General features: G+C 41.1%; 3 protein-coding genes and 1 long non-coding RNA gene across 5 annotated transcripts; 2 read left to right on the top strand and 2 right to left on the bottom strand.

The window, feature by feature from the left end:
* Positions 1 to 63: 63 nt before the first annotated feature.
* Positions 64 to 1,847, bottom strand: LOC140783606 (E3 ubiquitin-protein ligase ATL4-like). Of its 2 annotated transcripts, none has more exons than XM_073130547.1 (2): positions 603 to 1,847; positions 64 to 482 (listed from the first exon to the last, which is right to left on the bottom strand). In XM_073130547.1, the coding sequence occupies exon 1, from the start codon at positions 1,845 to 1,847 to the stop codon at positions 723 to 725; it is 1,125 nt and encodes a 374-aa protein (XP_072986648.1). In that variant the 3' UTR covers positions 64 to 482; positions 603 to 722. The 2 variants fall into 2 exon arrangements, with proteins under 2 accessions (XP_072986648.1, XP_072986649.1); XM_073130548.1 differs by having other exon boundaries at positions 64 to 479.
* Positions 1,758 to 4,367, top strand: LOC140783609 (uncharacterized). Its single transcript, XR_012108157.1, has 2 exons — positions 1,758 to 1,892; positions 3,988 to 4,367. It is a non-coding gene; the product is annotated as an uncharacterized lncRNA (long non-coding RNA).
* A 492-nt stretch (positions 4,368 to 4,859) lies between these two features.
* LOC140783372 (dolichyl pyrophosphate Glc1Man9GlcNAc2 alpha-1,3-glucosyltransferase) lies at positions 4,860 to 8,812 on the bottom strand. The gene is made up of 4 exons (XM_073130244.1): positions 8,063 to 8,812; positions 7,227 to 7,433; positions 6,891 to 7,128; positions 4,860 to 5,469 (listed from the first exon to the last, which is right to left on the bottom strand). The coding sequence occupies exons 1-4, from the start codon at positions 8,756 to 8,758 to the stop codon at positions 5,099 to 5,101; spliced, it is 1,512 nt and encodes a 503-aa protein (XP_072986345.1). The 5' UTR covers positions 8,759 to 8,812; the 3' UTR covers positions 4,860 to 5,098.
* Positions 8,813 to 8,974: 162 nt separating this feature from the next.
* LOC140783608 (ATP synthase subunit delta', mitochondrial) lies at positions 8,975 to 11,357 on the top strand. The gene is made up of 2 exons (XM_073130549.1): positions 8,975 to 9,331; positions 10,759 to 11,357. Exons 1-2 carry the CDS (start codon positions 9,059 to 9,061, stop codon positions 11,101 to 11,103), a joined length of 618 nt encoding a protein of 205 aa, XP_072986650.1. The 5' UTR covers positions 8,975 to 9,058; the 3' UTR covers positions 11,104 to 11,357.
* The last annotated feature ends 4,944 nt before the right edge of the window (positions 11,358 to 16,301 follow it).

The raw sequence follows: 16,301 nt of genomic DNA, 5'->3' as shown, positions 1-16,301 counted from the left end.
AACTTTATCAAGAAGGCTGAATACAAGATTGGAGTGGGAAATAATAGGAGACAAAACATCCACTTGTGTACACAATAACCTTCCTTATTAGAAAATTTGTCAACGACTTTTCAAATTTACATGGGAACACTTTTCTCTAGAACGAAAAATATTATAACCTCCAAACCAAACCCAGCGGTTACATAGGGAACTAAGAATTTTAGATTCTCCCACAACTAACTAATTCACTCTCTACTACCAACCTTATGAAACTAAGTAATAACAACTAACCCCAGAAGGTGGGGGTGGGGGTGGGGGGGAATTAAATGAAAAATTAAAAAGGAGTAGTGCTGCCTGTGTCTTCTGAGACGCTCAGAAATGTAATAAAATCTCTCGGGAAGCATCGCAGAGAGTAAGGAGTCTGGTCCCCCGCTGATATCCTCACCCACCGCACTGCCCCGCCCCGCCCCTGTCGTTCTATTCTTCAAAACCAACCCGCTCTCCTCAAAGCGGATAAAATGCAAGTAAACTTAGTAAGTAGAGTAGTAGTAAAAGAACCGAAAAAAAAGAAGAAGGTAAAGTATTAAGTATGGGATTATCGAGGGGCAGTTTGGGGAATTTACGATGTCGTCGTGTTGTTTTCTTCCGTCGGATTTATCCAAAAGAAGCTTCGGCAGCGGCACCTGTTGCTGAGGGAGCAAAAGACGGATCTGCCCCTCGGAGGAAGGGTGGTGTATTTACGGTTATACCCCTACGAGCCACCTGTAGAAGGCGTAGTAGGCGGGCTCCTCCGGCTCCCAATGGTGCTGGTTATTAGCCTCCTCATCGGGCCACCAGGGGTCGGCTCCTCCTCCTCCGCCGCCGCCGCCGCTGTCGTCGAAGCGGTGGCTCCACCGTGCGCTCCACCGACCGGAGAAACGTCGCGAGTTGAACGAGGAGGAGGCAGAGGAGGTGATCCGATCCACGTAGTCCCTCAGCCACGCACCTCTGCTTCCTCCTCCCCTTCCGCCCGCCGCCTCCGCCACATCATCCCCCGGTGGCGGCGCCGTATCGGCTGTCGGTGGTGCTTTCTCCTTCGTGCGGCGAGCGATCCGGGAGACGACCGCCTCGACCTCCTCCTCGACGAGGTAGTCGAAAGATCCGATGGAGTACGATCGGAGATGCGGAGGCGGAGCTAGGGTTTCGATGTCGGAGGAGGAGGGGGTTCTCCGTCGGCTGATGATTCCGATCTCGACGCGGAAGCTACCGGATCCGGCGGTGAAGGATGGATCCGCCGGTTGTGGCTGCGGCGGCGGCGGAGGAGGGTCCGGGAGGGGGAGGGAGATGGCGGAGCGGCAGAGAGGGCAAGAAGGGGTGGTTCGGAGCCAGGTGTCGATGCATTGGGCGTGGAAGGCGTGGCGGCAAGCCGGGAGGAGGCGGAGCTCGGCGTCGGGGTCGAACGGCGAAAGGCAGACGGCACAATCCGGGGAAGACTTGGGGACTGCGGCGAGGGAGGAGGCGAGGGTGAAGAGCGGAAGGGAGTTGATGATGAGGTCCGCCTTATCCCGTTGGGCCCCGCCGCCGCTCCCCGACGAACTGGCGCCGCCACCGCCGCCGCTATCGCCGCCGGCCGACGAGATGGAGTCGCTGTGGGAGACGCGAGGGGAGGCGGAGGAGGAGGAGCGGGAGAAGAAGCGGAGGAGGAGGTAGATGGTGGCAGAGGAGAGGATAACGAAGGCGAGGATGGCACCGATGATGAGGAGGCTGGGGGAAAATGATGATGAAGAGGACGACGATGAGGACGGAAGGGGTCGAATGGGTTCTTCCATTGTTACGGTTCCTTCAGGGATTAGGCTTTCGAATTGCGGAGGAGGAGAAGAAGAAGCCATGCTGCTGAAGGAGGAGAAGAGCGCGCTTGCTGGTCTTCTATCGTAGTAACATTTCTTTCTTCTCCCTCTCCTTTTAAGTTTCTTTCATATATATATATATATAGGCAAATATAATATTTATGGCTTAGGTTAGCTATCTATATATCTTTTTGGTTTTCGAGTTTTCTTAATTAATTCTGCGTAGCAGCATGCTAAATTCTCTGCAACCATGTCTGTAGGAATTCGCTACAACCTAGACTTTTGTATTCAAGTTTCCTTGGAGTTACTCATCTCGTTCCACATGCTTGGCTTTTTAATTTACAATAACCAAGCAGAAGAGGGGAAGAAGTGGTCTTTAAAGAGATATAGATAATAAACACAGTTTTTTTTTTTATTTGAAAGTCAAATAGCATACAGCTAACAACAATAATTTCTATGGATTACTAATTCTATTTCACATGCTCTATAGACTATAGCCAAATGATTGATGAACCAACTAATGGCAGGTGGATAGATTATAATTAGTCATTAAATTAGGGTTTAAGAATGTCGAAGGGAATGAGACTAAATATTTTCCTATGATTATAATAAGAGAGAGATAAACTTCTAAAAAGAGTGTGAGAACTGGATGGATCTTCTGCTCTTCTTCAGATACCCTCTGCTTCATATGATGCACGTGACTCGCACGTGGGTGGCCTTGATTGGCTTTGCACTGTGTACGGCCCAACACACAATAACTGGCATTTGTTTTTGGAAGCTTTTACACACAAGTAGAGAAGAATGTTAAACTTGGCGAAGGATTTAATTATGGGAATAATGTACTTCTTGCTTAAACTTATACAGGTCATACAAATGTACTGAATGATGAGTACTAGGCAGTGTCATTTTTCATATAAGCTTGGATAATTATGAAGATATTATGTCATGTAAACTTTATAGAAGTGGATAGGTATTTGGCTCTAGATTTTGTAAGCTCTAGGTGTATTTTGTTCTCGAGTGTAAACAATCTTTGTTTTGTCTAGTAATGGATGGGGTCCTGGGGACCATTCAATCCTTGTTGCTTAACGGCTTGGTTTTGTTCTTTTTATTATTGGAGGAACCAACTAAAGACAAGAAATTGCAATTAAAGGAGTGTAGTTCCTGGGACAGTGGGATTTGTGATTATTTTTTTCATACATCTTGCAAGGATTCTGGTTCTCTTAGGCGTTGAAATCAAAGGGGGATAGAAAAAAAAAAAAGGAAAAGGGTTATCTTTTTCATATCACCGCCTAAATCCTACCTTTAATAATACTTACAGGAAACCACCTTCTATAGGTTCCACTTTTTGACTAAATAATTATCTAGTGTTCTTTTACCTCTGATAAGAGCTGGTTTCTTGTAAATATACTTGAAAAGAAGCTCATTTCCACATATGTCACAAAACAAAAGTTTTAACTTAATAAAATGCAGGTTGTCATATGTCAAGAATTAAAAAAATTCTTTGGACAAAACAATGAGCACCATAAGAAGCTTTAATTGTATCTTACAGAGTTGCAGTAGTTGTCAGGAAATATTATTCAGGTGGTAATTATATAACATTTTATCTTTAACTCGAGGTGGCAATGGCATGCAATAGGTCAGTTTCATGTCAGATGTATGGTTGGCTTTTGGATATGTCCACCATATATTTAGGTCTGATAAGTATCATCTATTCAATGTTAGTTTTTCTTCTTTTTTTTTTTTTTTTTTTTTGCACTGGCCTCTTGGATTAACAGGATATATAGTTTGTAATATATGATTCCCTGGATAAGAAGATAAGAAAGCATCCTTAGCCCAAATACCTTATTAAAGCATCAATGACTTTGCTTGTATTGCACACATGGCATGTTTCATTAAGTTTGCTGAAGCAGCCTTTTTGTCTTTGGGATTGTTAGTGGAGAGGTGATCTGGATTTAGAAATAGTACATGCCTTTGTTCACTAATGTAATGTCTGCCCTTCATTTTGTTACTTCCAATAGCTTTTACTATTTCTTTTTTCTCCAACAAGAGTTTCTTTATTAATGGGGACCTCACAAGTCACAAAAACCCTCCTCTCATCTCCAATGTCATGATGAGAGAGAGAGAGAGAGAGGCACAACTTGGTCCTTTTTTTGCTCTCATTTCTTTTTGTGCTTCAAACTAGGCCTCATGATGAATGGAGAATAAGAGTTGCAGATGGTAGCTTATTCAAATGATTGCTTTGAGTGTACTTCTGAAGATTTTTCATTGAGAGGGAAATGAAATCAACATCATGGAGGGTAGGCATGCCACATCTTACAAAGCAGCGACCACTACGCTTTTGAATACTAGATGATTTGATTCAAGGCCATCAAAACTTAATTGTTGTAGCTCTTTAGTGTACTCTATTTTATTTTTCCTTTGCCAAATGCACCCACTCTATGATAATACTTGCTTCACCTTGTTGATGGTTATGTTCCTAACTTACCCAACCAATCTTGAATCTTGGGTATTGAGTGGTTTTGGCATTTGATTTTGTTGGAATGGAACAGTTAGTGTTGTTTTGGTGGTGATCTTGTTGACCTACGAGGATCAATTTAGGTTCTTTAAATATAGAATAAATACATGCCCTAATCCAAATGACATCATGGCTAATTCTGATCATCAAGATGTATTATAAAATGGATATATCACATGTATATACCAATCTTTCTTTTAGTGATAGTCTTCGGTGTGACAAAAAAAACAAGGAGCATCTAACTTTATCTCCCATTAAAAGAGAGGGGACAAATTTGATGTCAAAGTCGTAATGGAATAAGAACTTTCCATTTGTCTTGCAACCAAGGTATTAGATTGGAACTCCAAAAGGTAAAAGCTGGCCTTGCTATCTTTTTCCATTGAAAAAGTTTGAAATAACAAGCTAACATAAACAATTAGCTACAAATTTGTGTTGCTGTACAAAGTAAAATGCGATAGTACTAGTACTCAGAACAGCTACAAGACATCCATATTAAAAATACAATAAAGAAACTCTAAAGAGCACATGAAGCCTGTAAATTAAGCCCAAATTGCTACCAGTTTGCTCGAATAACTCAGTTAATGCAACATTTCCAGTTCTCGGTAAGAGCACCAGGTTCGATTCAGTCGATTTACATCTTGATAGAAAAAATTTCAATTGATGCTACGATAGATTACAAAGGCAGAAAAAAGGTCTCATTTAGCAAAAGAAAATTTTCCTCAAATAAATAAGAAAATTGCATTTGTGCCTCATCTTAAAGGGCAACTCTATCACTCTATCAAGTATATTGAACTATTTGTATAAGTTGCCAACCCCAGGAATACATCATGCCAATTGCACAATACAGTGAGACCAGCATGAGAGGCAGAAAAGGAAGCCTGCTCCCAAAGATGAGGGGGTGAAGTAACTGGCACCATAATTCTACGACAACCGATCCCAGAAGATAAGATACCCCAATCCATCCAATCAATCCATTTTCCTTATTGGAGCCCACCGAATTGTTTCTTTTAGTTCCATCATGAGCTGTGTTTAAGCCAAAATGGGAAGAAAAGCCTATCCACATGAGGATTGAGAACATTGCGAGCAGCAATACTTTTATTGCGTACTCCTGGGGCTCGAACAGCAGAGGGAACATGGAGTAGCATGAAACTGCAGACAGAAAAGACGGTGCAAATATATCAGTTTCTTAGAAATAGCAAGAACAGTAGTTAGAAATGTAAGGTCATAATCCTTATTCACAAGGGTACAGAATTATCTTATTGGATTTGAATAGTATGGTATGCTACAGGAAATCAGAGAGAAATAAAATATGCAGAATACTAGGTTGCATGCATCATGCTCCTGGCATGATGTTTGCATCCTAGTAGTCACATCATCAAGCTAAAGACATGGAGGAAGCTGGAACTGCACAAAAGTCACAAGGCTACAGATCAGGACAGATCCTCAACTTGACTGAAATGATTTTAGGGGTTATATAGGTCGAATCTTGATTCTTGTCTATTGTAGTTGGATCTATGTATCTAACCTCACTAAGTCTTTTGACTTGGCAGTTGAGAGAAACTAAATTTTGTAATAGTAAAATGATAGGGTTACTCTGTCATACCGAGCAAATGGGTAAGATTCCATATAGAGAGTTTGTCCAGAGTATCAAACAATTCATCCAAGGCATATATGAGGCTATACAGATCAAGCAGTTCGTTGAACTTCCAAGTCATCAGCAAAGCCACTAGGACAACCGGTCAAATATACCAGGGATCTTAGCCTCTCTAACACCTCCAGCTCAAGGGTTGATGTTTACCTCTAACCGATATCTGGTGGGCTGCATAATAAGATAGCCCTGAACCTCTTCCATCCTAGCCTTCCGAAGCATCTCCTATCTTTGAAACCCCTCTACTGTTTCTGCTACTACATACCAAAGGAAGGTAGGGGAAAGCTTAGCTACTAATAATCTGAGGAAAAGATAATTTCTTGTAATTAGTTGGTTCATGAGGAAGTAGTATGCTGGCACTTGGTTAGATAATTATGTGATATGTGCTATGTGGTATCAGCAAGAACTAATTAGGTTTCCTTCTCAGTTCAACATGGTTTTTCCCTTTTCTTTAGCTGGCCTGGAAGAAACTTTAGTTTCTTGGATCTAAAACTATTCATAAAATCATAAGTGCAACTAGAAGTATCATGCTCTTAAAACTTGTGCATATCCAGTTATGTAAACTTTGATAAGCTGATAAAGTACTTCTATAGAAGAACATTCTTTGCTGTATAATTTCAAATGGACGTCTTATGTGCATGATTTGACTCCTATTTAGCTTAGGATACGGTCCACTTTTACCATTAGAGTTTTCTGTTTGACATGAGCTTCCCATCCTATAAGCAAGTATTTCCGTCATATTACTAATCTGTAAACCCCATATCTAACAAGTGCTCCCAATAAAAAGTGGCCTGAAATTTACGAATCAATCAAGCGGACATCATAAAATAAAGGAAAGCACACAATGAGGGAACAAGCAAGTAAATTAACCTTCAAAAATATATGCACAGAAATATTAATAGCAGAGAATTCTGATAAGTACCTATTGACAACAAAAAAAAATGCCTTGCATCATCCAAGTTGTTCATTGCAATTACACCAAGAGGGATAGTGAAATGAAGGGATGCCTTCTCATGAACATGCCACCCGAATATAAAACCACAGGTACAGGCATATGCCACCCATCTGATTATGTGTCTTGGCTGGGGTTTCAAGAATGCCTTGATGAGACATGGAGACATGGCAAGTATGACCAGTATGAATGTCATAGTTGGGGTGATCTATCATTTGCAAAATTTTAGAATGTGAGATCATAAAATTCAACTGGACACCTCTTCATAAAAGTGGAATAAACTAACTGAATCAACAAAGGAAATACCTGAGGAAGCACAGAGAAAGGCGAAGAATTACCAACCAGGCCACCAGTAAAAGAAGCTTTAGGTGCTTGGATGTTGAATCCCAACTTTGCAAGAACAAAAGCCAGAACCTTGTCGAGAATTATATAGAATACCCAAAAATTCGGAGCCCAGTAGGCATGACATAGGCCCCTACCAAATGGAAACAATCGGCTAAAGACTTGTTTTATCTGCATAAGTATAACAACAGCATCATAAGTATGATGGACATGATGCTATTGATGGAGCACCTCAGAGAAAACTTAAGTTTGTATTGGACTGATAGTAGTATAGGAAAAATAACCAGGCCAACAAACTACATCAGCATGGAAGCCATTCCCAAAAATTAAGCAGACAATATGTCAACCAAAGACGCGAGCCACAATATAAAAACCAGGAGCAAGTTAATTTGTGAAATTTCCACATGCAGTTTCTACTACATACATATGTTACTGCTCCATCTAAGTTCATCAAGTCCCATTGTGCACTCTCCAATGGTTTGCTAGTTCAAAATTAATACTACTTTAGGCTTCAAATGTGCAAGATAGCTAAATATCTAAATCCCTTTTCAATTACTAGCAGCCAATGAAAGGAAATTTTTTGAAGGTAAATACGTACTCGAAGGCTTTCTAGATGCATATTTGAAACAAGAAAGATCTCAGCTATAAACTGAAACAATCAATACCAATTTCCTTAACAAATATTTTTTGCGTTCAATAGTTAGCTTGTCTTCTAGTTGGTAAAGATCTAATCTTCCTAGACATGAACAGATCACAATAGAGAAAAAAGCAAACCAAAAGAGAGAAGATCACAACATTACTTGCCCATGGTAGAAGAACGGACCAAACGCCGCAGCGAAGACAACCCCCACAGCCGCCCCCATGGTCAGGAACCTTCTCATCCCCCTGCAAAGCCCACCGACGCAGTAATGGCGGAGAAGATAAACGAAATACACGGGCGCAGCGACCAAGAACAAATGCTTGGAGCAGAGCAAAACAGCGAACACCACTCCCCCGGCCAAATCCCTCCCCTCCTCCAAGAAGGCGAGCGAGAGGAGAAAAATCCCGAGGAGGTATCCATTGTACTGGAAATGTATATGATCAACGATGAGAAGCGCAGGGGACCAGAGTACAAGGGCCAGGGTTAGAGGAGTCCGGAGCGACCGAGAGGAGAGGCGGGAGACGGCGAGGAGGAGGAGGAGATCGGCGGCGGCAGCGGAGAGGCGGAGGAAGAGGACGGCAGGGGGGAAGTGGTGGTCGACGGCGAGGTCGGTGATGGAGGGGTGGAGGAGGGAGGCGGGGAAAGAGAGGAGAAGCTCGAAGAAGGCGAAGAGGGGAGGGTAGTCGAGGGTGTGAAGGGAGGAGGTGTCGGAGTACCAGGAAGGGAGGGGAAGGGAGGAGGTGAGGGCGAGCCAGTGGCGGTGGACCTCGAAATCCGTGCTGCGGTAGGAGGGGATGAGTAGAAGTTTGACGCAACTGGCGATGGAGAAGATCCACACCGCCGTGGACATGCCCATCGCTGCGCCACCGGTGATGCTGATGGTCTGTTTCCTTTTCCTTTTCTTTTTTCTTTTTTCTTTTTCTTCGTTTTGATAGTAGTAACTATTAGTATTACTACTCGAGTGGGCCGGATTGGCTGGGTTATTTATTAATGGGCCTCCTATTAGCCCATGACTACAGTGATAACTATCGTACGCCCTTAATTGACCTGTGCGCATTGTAGCAGAACACGTCCTTCTATTTCCATCCCCTTCCACCCAAAATCGGAGCTGAACTCGATCGATCGAGCGAGCGAGAGAGAGGAGAGGAGCGCCACCATGTACCGCCAAGCCTCGCGCTTCGTGATCCGCGCCGCCGCCGCCGGACGTGGCGGCACTGCCGCTTCCCGGTCCTTCTCCACCGATCTTCCGGCGGCGCCGTCGGAGGACTCGGCGTTCGTGGAGGCATGGCGCAAGGTAGCGCCCAACATCGAGCCCCCGAAAACCCCGCTCTCCTTCATGAAGCCCCGGCCACCGACGCCGTCGTCGATCCCTTCCAAGCTTACTGTCAACTTCGTCCTCCCCTACCAATCCGAGATCGCGAACAAGGAGGTTTGCCTATCGATCCCTTTATTTCCCCCTTTCCCTTGTACTCATTGTCCGATTTGGTGCTCCTTGTGGTTTGATTTTGGTGATCTGATTTGGAACTTATTTTCCACTTTGATAGATTGTGAATACTATAAAACTTAGGTTAATCTTCGTTGGCAGTCGTCTATAATTTCTCCTTTTTTAATTTCTGAAGATATTGATAATTAGCTGTTGCTTAACGTATATGTAGGCATGAATGAACGCTTTGTAATCGTGAATTAACGTCTTTCAGTTAAATAAAAATGTGAATAGTCTGTTGATCCCTATTACAAAACGTACAAAGGAATGCTATGGTTGTACCGGAAAGATGTTAATTTGTGAATGGTATTGATTACTAATTCTAGTCTGTGCAATCATTTTTGATAATGAATGTTCAATCCTTTTTATTTTAAAGATAAAAAGGTGATTGTATCAGCCTGTTTTGAGACAAATCCATACATCCAATGCTACAATCTCAAAGAGTAGTCTCCAAAGCATCCTATATAGAATGCACCATTTGCTCATTCCACTTAATGAAGACGATACCTAGTAAGATGTCTTATATATCACCTGCCCTGCTATTTTAGTAAGATGTCCACAGCCTTAAATTGATGAATTTGTATGAAATACTTACCGCTCTTTTGTCTTTCTGATTTATGGTGGAGGTAATGCTGGTATAGTTAGTGGTATAAGCTCCTATAGAGGTAATCATCCAACTAACCGTTATCATGAGTGGAGTCTCTAACTTATTTTGATAGTGTTGAGGTGAATTCGGTTTGTTTTGCATATCTAAACTGTCAAAAAGTTTGCTTGCTTGAGATATAGTTTGCCTATATCCATTTCTTGTTTCTTGTTCTACTATGTGGTAGGATATTAAACTTGATTGCTCTGTAATACCAGTATATCACCACATAGTTGCCAAAATATCAATTACTTTTTTTGTCAATTCTTAGAAAGTCTCATGCCTTTACTAAGCTTGGTGGAAAGCTTCAAGAAATCATCTGGTGTACTTTTGGAATATTGCCGCTGGTATATTGGATGGCGATTCTAGAGATTAAAGTAAAAGTACTTATTTGAATGAATAATTGGTGGTTGTGGTAAGGATAGTTATATATCAAATAGAGCATATGTTAACATGGTTTTGTGATTCTAAAGGCAATCTTTATTTTACTAGTCTCATCCATGAGGATATCCCTATCTTGTGGCCCATATAGGATACATGTTTTAGTATAAAATGTTTCGAGATGAATCTCAAACCTTTTGTGGAATTATCTTTATGTTGAAGTCCTGTTGGCTTTTGAAACATGTTTATAATATCTTGTACATAGTGTTTCAGTGAATTAGGTCTTCGTCTAGATCTTTATGACCATTTGTTCTGCTACTCTTCCTCTTAACTTTGTTAATTCTTTTAGGTTGATATGGTCATCATACCTGCAACGACAGGTCAAATGGGTGTTTTGCCTGGACATGTTGCCACAATTGCAGAGCTCAAGCCAGGTCTTCTTTCCGTGCACGAAGGAAGTGAGGTGACAAAATATTTTGTCAGCAGCGGCTTTGCGTTCATCCACGCAAACTCTATTGCTGATATAGTGGCCGTTGAAGCTGTTCCTGTTGACCGCATCGATCCAAGCTCGGTCCAAAAGGGACTAGCTGATTTCACCCAGAAGCTTAGCTCTGCTTCGACAGACCTGGAGAAGGCCGAGGCACAGATTGGCGTGGATGTTCACAGTGCACTTAATGCAGCGTTATCTGGTTGAATGATAAAACCCTGAGAGTGGGATCTCATTCACCATTGAGCATGAGTTGAACTAAGAACAAACTCATGATGAGAGAGATGGGGAAAATGATGTTAATAAGTTGTTTTTTTCTTTCTTTCTTAGGAGTGCCATGGGATCTCATTCTCTTCCTTGATGCATGGACTTTTGTGATGATAGATTATCTTCTTCCTACTTTAAATTATCATTCCATGTTCTTCCTTGGGCTGCGAAGTGGACGAAAACCTTGCCTGAAATCCCTTTTCTTTTGGCTGTTACACTTTTCCATGTTATCAGTACTCCACTCATTATTTTTTGCATGCCTTGACAGCAATTGATTGTTCAATTTTCAGAACAAGAGTGTCAATACCAGCTGGTTTACTATCTCCAAAGAAGAAACACTGCCATTATGCATTATGGATCATCACTAGAACAAGCCGTGCTGCGGATCTCTGTGATAAATGTACATGTTCTCAAGGTATATACTCAAAAATTGAGCCTATTGAAGGATTCCTTCCTTAGAAAATGGATGTTCTTAATATCTCAATCATCCACCTCGTAAGCATCCATGTGCTTCTCTTCTAGTTTCGTTTTTTATTGGAAAATTTCCGGCAGTAGTAAGTACCCAATTTGCTATCAACTTCGATATTACTAACCTTCGGATTCGGATCCGGATCCCGATCCTACACGGTTCGACCTAAATCCGCACGTTCTGGTCCCATTCGCCAACGGTATGTTTCCCTTCCCTCTTCCCCAAGCTTCTCTCAGAGACTCTAGGAGGGTTTTAAGAGCTCTAAGCTTACAGGGAATCCATGGAGCTTTTCTTGCGAGGGACCATTTTGGTCTCAATCCATGCCCTAAATTATCAAGACCACAAGAATTTTATTTCGTTTGTAACATAAGTCAGAAACTCGGAAATGGGTTTCATCCATCGGAAAAAGAGAATTGCTTGAGGTTTGTTTTGGGACGAGGATTGGATGCGAAAGGCTGCCCTTTTTTGAGGCAAAGGTACCACACCAACGCTTATTCTATCTATGGTGAACAATATGAATGCTATTTGGGTTTAAAACTTGTGCATTCTAAACTTCTACTCTCGGTTGATGAAGGCTAATGTTGCTTTCCGCTTTGATAGGAAATAAATTTGGGCGTTTGCATTGGAAGCTACTGGTGTGGGTTCAAGTGCACATCATCAGGGCCCACTGGAAGGCATGCGAGAAGATGCTGCATAGATTGGAAGACACAATCTTAACACGATACTGACAATTTCATCCGGCAATGTGATATTATGCAGGTAACTCGAATCCTTTGCATTTGATCTGTGTCTAAGTAGGAGGAGGTACATTATAATTTACAATTTCAAGCTGTCTGATTTATTCCAGTGTTGTAATTTTTAAGCGGCTCTGTGGGTTAATCTCGACCTACAACATGCAGAATATGATCACAAATCATCGCTGGTTAGTTAAATGTATACTTCTCCGATGATCTTCCAATTTTTAAATTCAAAAAGGAGGCAACTCAAAGTGGTTAAAAAGATAGGAACGAGCAAAATAAGATGATAACTCCCACTAGGTCCATTCTTGCACTATGCTTTCAAGTTTCAAGTTCAACTCCATCTTCCTATTTGTTTTGGCTGAAGTGTTGCTGGGCTTGTTGTACCCAGCATTGGGCTTCGGCCTCGGTGTGCTAATAGAAGTTATGTCTTCTTGATTTTCCCCAACAAAGAAATTGTAATGAACCACTTTATAATGTAGCTAATTTTATCTCTTTCTACATCCCAGATGTTACCCTCTTAATGCTGTCCTCCTTTTAATCTATTTTCACTTCATTCCTCTTTCTGGAATACTGATATAATGCACCACATAGCTCTACCTTACATCCTATGTGCTAATGTTGAGTAGTTGGCGATGCACTCATAGAGAATCCCCAACTAGTTATTAAAGTTCACAAAGTATAATGGAACAACTTTATGACTACTCCAATGTTACCTTTAAACCATTTGCCATGCCGGTGGGCGGTGGCTCTCCTTCATGCTCCTGGCTTTATTCTCCCACTTCTAATCCATTGAGTGCATCTGCACAGACTCAATCATAGAATGGCCTAATTGTGTCTTTTTCACATCTCAGCATCATAAATTGCAAAAGTATCCATGAATTGCTAATCCTGGATAGTAATTTTAATCAGTCTTTGCTTCATTGTCAAGGCTATTGCAACTGCAATGATTCCTGTATATCTGATTTCTTGAAGAATATTGATTTATCAATAATTGGATCTCATTGAGAAATTGTTTGAATTATGAACATATAAAATTAGTGTCTAATATAAACATGCCATCAAGTTGGATAAAAAAACTTTTGTTCATATTGTGGACTTCAATTGTGGGGTCAAAAGTAAACATGCATCCTACTTTCCTTGACATGATCTCGTGCTTTAGTGGTTGGAAATCCATGTGAGCTCACTCCCATGGAGCATGGCAGTACTTCAACTTGTTGATGATTCCATGGTCCAAACTCTAAATTGATTTTATACAAGTGATATATTGCTTCCCTCCTATTTGTGAAATACTGATTACATTAACTTATCCTTTGTCCAAGGAGTTGCTAAACATTAGAGGCTTTGTCAGCATGATAAGGCTCTAGTCCATAGTTATCTTTATCATCTATATGTGTGATGTGTCCAACCCACTATCCTTAGAACCTAATTTACATCCATTGTCGGTGGAAAGTCTTTCTACTTGATCAGACTCTTGAGACCTTGATAACTAACCTATACTTAATTGTCATTATGCAATTATAAAAAAAAAATTCTATTTAACTTGTGATTAATCCACTAATCCATGATTTTTTCTCTAAGAGGTCAAATTAATAGCGACTAAATGCAACTTAATCTCTTTATATCTCATAACCTCCCATCACATCTAGAATTTCTATAGATTCAAAGCATGGATTTGGACTAACATGTGGATTTCTTTCAATGTTAGTAGGTCCCCCCTAAGATGCTAACTCGGGACCTCCTACTCTGATCGCATGGGCTCACTATGTTCTCCAAAGGCTTAAATTGATAGATAACAGTAGATCTTATATATAAATATATATGTAAAGAGTAGTCTTTTCCAGCTTGACTTTACAATGAATTTCATTTGATGTGGTTTGAAAGTCTGGAAATTGCTGATATTTTTTGTTTTTTTTGTTAAGTGAAGTGTTCACAAAGTTTTAGATGGAACTAGACATTATAACTAAACAACATTTGCTAGCTCCTGAGTCATTAATTGTTGGTTGTAGGGAGTGGGTTGTGGGTTGTGGGTTGGTTGTCCTTGGCTAAATCCCAAAAATCACATTGATGGGAGAGCTTTGCTAGTTCCGTAAGTGGGAGTAATGGGGTTGGTTTTGGCATCAAATGGATTGATAGGAAGAGTACAAAGGAGTTGGGCACTTTGAGATGTGGGAATCCTCTGAAAGAACATGCTATTATAAAGAATGGTCGGCAGTTCCTAGCGGCATTATAAGGTAGGCATGACTTAGTCTTCCTCATCCAGTCAATAATGGAGAGAGGTTGCACCAGAGGCAGTGGAAAGCTACCAGAGGACAGAGGCATATGATGGACAATGTAAGATGGTTGTGAGCATTGAGGTCATAAAAGCACCCATACAGAGACACAACAACTAGTCATGTAAAATTAGTTGAGCCTCTTCAGACTTTATAGTAAGGAAATCTTCATTTTTAAACCTTGTTATCAACTAATTATTCGAACAACAAGGCTCTGAGATAAACCAAAATTAAGTTAGTGATGTGGGTGTACAGTAAAATTAACCTTTATAAGATAAAGGAAAGAGTTAATGGGTTAGTTCACTGTTCTATATTCCTAAACAATATTGCAGGGAGGATGTGGAAAGGATGGCTTCCCTTCGTAGTTTGTAAAAGCTTTCTTGACCAAATAAAAGTCCAAGAGATATTCCGTTCACAATCTTGCTTGATGACTCAGAGCAAAGAAAAATGAAAGGTTTGTTGCTTATTATGCCTTCTTTAATTGTGTATGTGTAAGTGGAAATAGTGCTATATATATATCAGTGATAATGGTTTATTTTACCAATGTGACAGTGAAGTAGTTGCAAAGAAAATAATTGCGTAGCTTATCTGCTTTCCTGCAATGGATACTGATGTGAAGTAAGATTGATCATCAATAATAAGATAGGGTTTGCATGATGATTATAATCTCCCACAGACCACAGACCATTTTGATTAGACATCAAATATATCACTGTTTTGAATTACTTGGTAAGAATATGTTGTGCACTGTTAGTTCTTCAACTCAGACTCAGAGAAGTAATAGAATCAAACACGTATAATTTATTATATTCTCCTCTCCATGCATAGGTTATCTTTTCTTACTCCTGGTAACAAGTAATTCTCTGTGGCCTTCAAATTCATCTACTGTTGCTAAAACGAAGAGAAAGAAAAAGAGAGCAGGTGATATCCTTCCCATCAGCTCTCCCAAGACTGTTACAGTGTTACTAGATGGAGTATGAGGCCCACTAGCATCAGACAGCAGAGCTGGAGTGGTCCCCACCTCTCCAGATGGATAGCTAGGTCATCAGACTGGGGACCCACACTAAAGGTATAGTGTCTTAATAAATTTTAGGGAGGCCAATCTTTGTTGCAGTGTGCAGGCATCACACCCAAGAAATCTTTCCACACCCTTTAAAGGAGGGTAGGCAGGCCACTGGTTGTCTCATCTTCACAGGCTGTGTGAGAGACAAAGAGCCAGAGATGTGGCTTCTCACATGATCTCCTCTCCAGTCTCTCCACCAAGACAAAGAGTAATATAAAGCAAAGCATGTGATGGGTATAAGCTGGGGGGGTTGGAACTCTTTGGACCTTCTCCAAAACTCTCTCACACACTATTTGGGAAAAAGTACAAGGGGGGTAGCTGTGATCACCCTCAACTAATTAAACCAGCCTAGAGGACACTTAAAAAGGAAAAAGGAGAAGGTAAAAAAGATTTGTACTAAATGGCTGCAATTGGGGTAGGTGAAGAAGAAGTAAGAGGGATATAGTCTATAGAGAGAGTGAGAGAGGGGGAAGAGGAGCAGAGGAAAATGTCAGTAGTGGAATAGGGATGTGTGCTTGGTGGGTGAGGAGAGAAATGATAATATGCTAAGAGCAAACAGCTGAGAGGCAGCGTGGAGGCAAAGCAAAGGAATCCTG

This window comes from Typha latifolia, chromosome 3 (genome assembly GCF_019914945.1).
Source record: "Typha latifolia isolate L0001 chromosome 3, TyphaL0001v2, whole genome shotgun sequence".
Lineage (NCBI taxonomy): Eukaryota > Viridiplantae > Streptophyta > Magnoliopsida > Poales > Typhaceae > Typha > Typha latifolia.
Note: the sequence above shows the minus strand (reverse complement) of the source record. Positions and strands in the feature narration are given on the sequence as shown.